Here is a 7510-nt window from a genome sequence, read left to right on the forward strand (position 1 = left end):
TCCCCTTTCCTAGAATTTAAATCTAATCCTGACATTGTGATTGGTAAAATTCAGCCCCAAACTTGGCCTCACAGTTGGCATCTTCCTGAATCAGCCTGTGTCCTAGAACAATCAGCTGACTCTGGCTCACCTGAGCCAAAAGGTGAAACCCACCACAATAAGGTTATAAATAGTTATGTGCCAAGGGACAAACCTCTATCTCCTGGCTGCCTGACCATCACTCCTGAAGCTCCAGGTTCTGGTAAATCTTCCCTCATCTCAGTTCAATTGGCTGGGAGAACCCCCTTGACCCCTCTGTTCCCCCTCCCGACCCCCACATGGCAGTCCCTCAGACCACATGCATGTGTCAATTTTTCTTCCCTTGGTTTTGCACTTCCCTAAATAAACATAATAATTTAATAATCATCCTTCTCGGCTTGATTTGCCCAGTTATTTGGTTAAATACAAGCACCACTTCAGGGTTTGGGATTCAAGGACTTTCCTGGACTCCCCACAGACCCCATCTAGTGTCATTTGCTCAAGTGTCTATCTAGATTATCTTCACTCCTGCAAGGACAGTTACAGTTGCATTTTGAATATGTTCCAACATATTCAAACTTTCTCATTCAGAGAAAATCATTTTAAATTACTTAACAACACAATATTATGCCATATTACTTGAAAATTCCTTTGATTCTACTTTAAGATTGTCTGTAGCATAAAGAAAGTAGGTTGGCCTAGCTAGATTTTTAAGAGAGTTGTTTTTAAATAAAGTCTTATTGATTTCCCATTACCCTTTTCACAGAATTACCCTTTCACAGAAACAAAATAAAATAACTTAAAATGTTTAGGTATAATGTTTCTTCTTATCCTTTTACCACATGCATCTTATCTAATATTTTATCTGCTCAGAAAAAAAAAAACAACTCAAGTTAAAGCCTTTATGAGATTTTCACGAAAGGAGAAACAATGGCAGAGTGATGTGGACATTTCCTATTACTTGTAACCCTGCTGAGAAAGGAAGTAAGCTTCATCACAGGCATTTCTGTGTTCTGAGCACTTACTACATCATAATAAGGCAGACCTGCGTGGTCACAGGGAAGAGCACATAAGTGTAGATAATTACTAAGACTTCAGTGGGTAATTATAGGACTCCGGCAGTTTAACCAGAATAGAACTTCTAATTAACTCAAAAGCCTCACTTCACAACATCAGGTACAGTTACCAATGAGATTACACAGAGTGGTAAAACCTAAGACTACTTGAATGTAAAAGAGATACAAATAATTTTTGAAAACTGCCCACTAACATTATTTCTGATGTTGTTGGTTTTTTTTTAATTTTTATTTATTTATTTATTTATTTGAGAGTGACAGAGAGACACAGAAAGAGACAGACAGAGAGAGAGATTGAGAATGGGCACACCAGGGCTTCCAGCCACGGCAAATGAACTCCAGATGCATGCGCCCCCTTGTGCATCTGGCTAATGTGGGTCCTGGGGAACCGAGCCTCGAACCGGGGTCCTTAGGCTTCACAGGCAAGTGCTTAACCGCTAAGCCATCTCTCCAGCCCTGTTGTTGGGTTTTTATTCTCAACAGGGTCTGGGAAGATGGCTCAAGGGACCAAGTGATTGCAGAGCAAGCTGCAGTGCCTGAGATCCAAACCCTGGGCACTATGTAAAAGCCTGAAGCCATGACATACCTCAGTGATCACAGCACACAAACTGGGAGATGGGAGTGGGAGACAGGAGAACGTCCCACAAGCTCACCAACCAGCTAGTCTGGTAAATGCAGCAGTGAACTACAACAATGACAGGCCCTGCCTCAAGCAAGGTCGAAAGCAAAGACCTATACAGATGCTATTCTCTGATCTCAACATGTGCACTGTGGCATGCACATGAATCCCACACTCACACTCATGAGCAGGAACCCCCTCCCCCTCTCTCTCTCTCTCTCTGTCACACACACACACACACACACACACACACACCACAAAATATCTTTTAAAAAATTTAGTCTTAGCATGTCCATACCACTCTGGTCTGGCTGCAAGTTGCTGTCATTATGCATTATTTGATAAATTCATCCAAAATTATATCCTGTCTTGAAACAGGCACTTAGAACCTACTTTTGCTAAAAGTACTTACTCTTCACTTGGGACCCTCATGTAGCTAAAAGTAGAATGAAAGCCAGACATCTTTTTCTTCATTTTATGTATGTCTTCTTTGCTTTGGGTCATTTGCTTACTACTTGCAGGTAATCATGTTAACCACACATTGTCTGTCTAATCTGTCATTCCTCCTCAAGACTATAGGTTATAGTCATTGTCCTAAACCTGCAATCATTTTTAGATTCTAGGAACCTCAAAGGACAGACAACTAACTGCCTCTGTCCAGATGAGGGCACTAAAGTTCCTGAAAAGTGTTGTATCTATGGTGATTAGGGCTGGATGGACTGATAAAACTCCAGTGATCATGGAGAGATGGAATGTTGCAAGATCTGAGCTAAATTACATTGAGCTACTTTTACGCTCTTAATAGCTATTTATTTTCCACCTCTGTGTTCAGTATAATATCCGTGTATCTATTAGTTGATCCGGTGAAACTTTTTGAAATGTACTAACACCACTAGCTTCCACCAACCCAAAGTCTGAGAATGTCATCAGGTAGCATATGAAGCCTATAAGAGAGATTTTCCTGCTTTGTTGTTACATGACTGCCAATGTTTCTACCAATGCATTTGAAAAGTGCCTTGGTTTACGAAATTCATTTGTTCTGTAACTATAAAAAACTTCATGAAATTGTCAACACATTAGAACATGGAAATTGGGGTAACCTGAATGTATTCCAGGGTCACTGTTACTCATATTTGGCTCCAGAATAAGCTATCTCTTATTCTCTTTAGGGTAAGAGCTGTTTGTTTTGCATCAATAGCAATTATCCATGAATGCAAGGCTATACCTTAGAGCAGAAGTAATCATATTGTAGGAAACAGATTAGTGCCCGAAGGCAGTGACAAATTAAAAGCATTAATGGGGCGGCGGGCCGGCGGCCGGAGCGCGGTGGGGGGTGAGGAGCCTTGTTCCCGCAGCCACCGCCGCTGCCGACAAGATGGCCGACGGGGAGCTGACCGTGGACAGCCTCATCACCGCCTGCTGGACATACGTGGATGTCGTCCAGGAAAGATTGTGCAGATGACTGAAGCAGAAGTTCGAGGATTATGTGTCAGGTCTTGTGAGATCTTTCTCAGCCAGCCTATTCTTTTGGAATTGGAAGCACCACTGAAAATTGGTGGAGATATTCATGGACAATATACAGATTTACTGAGATTATTTGAGTATGGAGGTTTTCCACCAGAAGCCAACTATCTTTTCTTAGGAGATTATGTAGACAGAGGAAAGCAGTCTTTGGAAACCATTTGTTTGCTCTTGGCTTATAAAATAAAATATCCAGAAAACTTCTTTCTTTTGAGAGGAAATCATGAGTGTGCTAGCATCAATCGCATTTACGGATTCTATGATGAATGCAAGCGAAGGTTTAACATTAAATTGTGGAAGACCTTCACTGATTGTTTTAACTGTCTGCCCATAGCTGCCATTGTGGATGAGAAAATCTTCTGTTGTCATGGAGGACTGTCACCAGACCTACAGTCTATGGAGCAGATTCTAAGAATTATGAGACCCACTGATGTTCCTGACACAGGTTTGCTCTGTGATCTGCTGTGGTCTGACCCAGACAAGGATGTACAAGGCTGGGGAGAAAATGATCGTGGTGTTTCCTTCACTTTTGGAGCTGATGTAGTCAGTAAATTTCTAAATCGTCATGATTTAGACTTGATTTGTCAAGCTCATCAGGTGGTAGAAGATGGGTATGAATTTTTTGCTAAGTGGCAGTTGGTAACCTTATTTTCGGCTCCGAATTACTGTGGCGAGTTTGACAATGCTGGTGGTATGATGAGTGTGGATGAAACTTTGATGTGTTCATTTCAGATATTGAAACCATCTGAAAAGAAAGCCAAGTATCAGTATGGTGGACTGAATTCTGGTCGTCCTGTCACTCCACCTCGAACAGCTAATCCACCGAAGAAAAGGTGAAGAAAGGAATTCTGAAAAGAAACCATCAGATTTGCTAAGGACATACTTCATGATATATAAGTGTGCACTGTAAAACCATCCAGCCATTGACACCCTTTATGATGTCACACCTTTAACTTAAGGAGACGGGTAAAGGTCTTAAATTTTTTTCTAATAGAAAGATGTGCTGACAAAATATTCAACAAAGTTAAATCCAAATTCAAATTATCCATTAAAGTTACATCTTCACGTATCACAATTTTTAAAGTTGAAAAGCATACCAGTGAAACTAGATGTGCTAGTTAAACCAGATGACAGCATGATGACCCATCTGTGTAAATGTGGCTTTAGTGTGGCTTGCTTGTTTCATTATTTTGGGCTTGTTTTGTTTGTTTGTTTGTTTTTGCTAGAATAATGTAATTAACTTTCATTTTCCCCAAAAACCTTTTAAAAAGTGAAATACGGGAAGAGCTTTAAAGATATTTACCAACTATTTTTCTTCGCTTACCTATTTTTGTGTTTGAGCTTATTAAGCCTCACTCAGTAAAAAGGAATTTTAGAAATTGATGGTTTTTAAGAATATACAAACTTTCCAATCCAACTATTTTAATCAGTTTTTGGGTAAGCCTTGCTTTTACAGAATTGCCTCTCATTTGGTTCTGTGCACTCTTAACTTTAATTTATTGATGCTCTATTGTCATTTGTCTCTAAGATAAGGATCATATAGTATTACCCATCTAGTTGGTAATGTGATTATGTGGCACCTTGGCTTTAGGTTTTAATTCGCACGAACACCTTTTGGCATGCTTAACTTTCTGGTAACACCCTCACCTGCATTGGTTTTGTTTTTGGGGTTTTTGTTGTTTGTTTTTAAACCCACAGAACACAAAAATCCTTTATTGACAAGCCTTGGAAAGCTGACACTCTTTCTCCTCTCTGCATCTGAACAGTGTATTTATATGAATGCTGGTCAGTGGGACATTTTGTCAACTTTGAGTATTGGGTGCTTCACTGTCTAATAATTGCTGTGTGAATGTTGTATACAATTGTAAGGCTTTGTCACTAAAGATTTTTATTCTGAGTTCATAATCAAAGGTCATGATATTGTATAGACATGCTTTGTAGTGAAGTATAGTAGCAATAATTTCTGTACCATGAACAAAAGTTTGTTGCAGCATTTCTTTTCCGGATCTCTTTTCTTTCTTTTTAAGTGTTAGCATTAACAAATGGCAAGGAGTAGAAAAGTCTACAAAGATTTTAGGAGAACTTACAGAACACAGATTTGTGATTCTTTGGATGTGACACTATTGGATGTTATTCTAAAATTGTTTATTGAGCATTGTCAAATTTGTAAGCTTCATAGGGATGGACATAATATTTATAATGCCCTTCTGTGTGCTACCATAGATGTGAACCTTAATATTGTCTTTGAAAATGTTAAACTGAGAATTCTGTTAACATTTTATGGATTGACGCATTGTATTACTGCAAGAAATACTTGATTTTCAGCACAGTGCAAAAGTTCTTTAAAAATGCATATGTCTTTTTTTTCTAATTCCATTTTGTTTTAAAGCACATTTTAAATGTAGTTTTCTCATTTAGTAAAAGTTGTCTAAGTTATATGAAAGAAAAAGCACTAATGGATTAACATTAACATTAAAAAATTAACAGGTTATAAACATATTCCTTGGGTTGAAGGGATAGCAGTTAAGGTGCTTGCCTGCAAAGCCAAAGGACCAGGTTCAATTCCTCAGGACCCACATTAGCCAGATGCACAAGGCAGCACACACATCTGGAGTTTGTTTGTAGCAGCTGTAGGTCCTGGCTTGCCCAATCTCAGTCTCTCTCTCTCTCTCTCTTTCTCCCTTTCAAATAAATAAATAAATAAATAAAAATAAAATACTTAACAAAGAAAAAACATGTTCCTTGTAGGACCAGAGCTGAGAGAATGATAGGTCAAAGATGGTTGGGACTATACTTTGACAAGACTGTATAGTTTATTATTATTATTATTATATTATTTTTATGAGGTATCTCTTGGCCTCTATTTAAAATATTTTTATTTATTTATTTGACAGAGAAAGAGGAGAATGAGAGAGAGAGAGAGAATGGGCACGCCAGGGCCTCCAGCCACTGAAAATGAATTCCAGATGCATGCACCTCCTTGTGCATCTGGCTAACATGGGTCCAAGGGAATCAAGCCAGGATCCTTTGGCTTTGCAAGCAAAAGCCTTAACCACTAAGCAGTCCCTCCAGCCCTGTTGGCCTCTATTTAAACCTAACTTCACTTCACTATTCCAAATATGGCTGTGGGGGTCGCTATGCCCTGTTAAGAAATTGTTTCTCTATGCATTGTACCACTGCTCAGCTCTATAACTGACATAAGGAAGAGAGGTGATTGAAAACTAACCTGTCAGAACAATTGGGTACTAGACTTTTACCCTAAAAACTCTAGTCACTTTTTTTTTAAATAGTCAAAATTTATTTTCAGAAAAGATCTGAAATAGTATAAAAATAAACAACCATTTGTTTCAAGACTTGTATTTTACATAAGTTAATTTAAATACATGTTTATCTGAGGCACGGAAACATTCACGAACACAGCCTGAATTTCCAGGCTCAGTCAGCAGGTTCAACCAACTTGGTCTGTTTAGCAACATATGGTTAACATTTTTTTAATACAGTCTTTCCAGGTATTGACTATTTCTTAATCTTAAACTTTTTAGTATAAAATTTTAAATGTGTTCCTGAGCAATTTCCCGTTAATCAAATTGATTTGTCCTTTCTTTCTCTTCCTAAGACACGTGTTTTTGAGTTATTTACAAAATATTCCTAGTGTTTTACACAGCATATTTTCTCAATAAATTAAGTCTGAATGAATTAAACATCCACAAGTCCTACAAAAATGAATTAAATAAAAGTCATCATTGTGGTATGTTCAGGTCAATGAGACAGTGTTGGGCTGGAAAGATGTCTTAGCCGTTTAAGGCACTTGCCTGTGAAGTCTAAGAACCCAGGTCTGATTCTCCAGGTCCCACATAAGCCAGATGCACAAGGTAGCTAATGCATCTGGAGTTTGTTTGAAGTGGCTAGAGGCCCTGATGTGCCCATTCTCTCTCTTCCTTCCTCTCTCTCTGTCTCAAATAAAAATAAATTAAAATGTTTTAAATGAGACAGTATTCTCTGTGGTCTGGTACAGAGGTAAAGTATAAAAACATTCATTCTAACCTTACACATCTCACTATACCAGATCAGTCTCTTAAAATTTTCCTCATGAAACAAACTAATAATTTCCTTTAATTGTTTACATCATTATTCATAGAGGTAATCACAAGCATATACTGATTTGGACATAATGAAAAATCAACAATTGTAGGCTTAAACATAGTTTATAACAATAATGTCCAAAAGACATAAATAATATTTCAATAAATTAAGTAATATACAGTACTTTAGTTGA

At 38.1% G+C, this 7510-nt stretch overlaps 1 protein-coding gene across 1 annotated transcript; it reads left to right on the top strand.

The window, feature by feature from the left end:
* Window positions 1–3088: 3088 nt before the first annotated feature.
* On the top strand, window positions 3089–4155 carry LOC101608135 (serine/threonine-protein phosphatase PP1-beta catalytic subunit-like). The gene is given in 2 exon segments (XM_012949578.2): window positions 3089–3122; window positions 3125–4155. Coding segments are annotated over 2 exon segments (981 nt in total). The 3' UTR covers window positions 4072–4155.
* The last annotated feature ends 3355 nt before the right edge of the window (window positions 4156–7510 follow it).

Source organism: Jaculus jaculus, chromosome 6, assembly GCF_020740685.1.
Source record: "Jaculus jaculus isolate mJacJac1 chromosome 6, mJacJac1.mat.Y.cur, whole genome shotgun sequence".
Lineage (NCBI taxonomy): Eukaryota > Metazoa > Chordata > Mammalia > Rodentia > Dipodidae > Jaculus > Jaculus jaculus.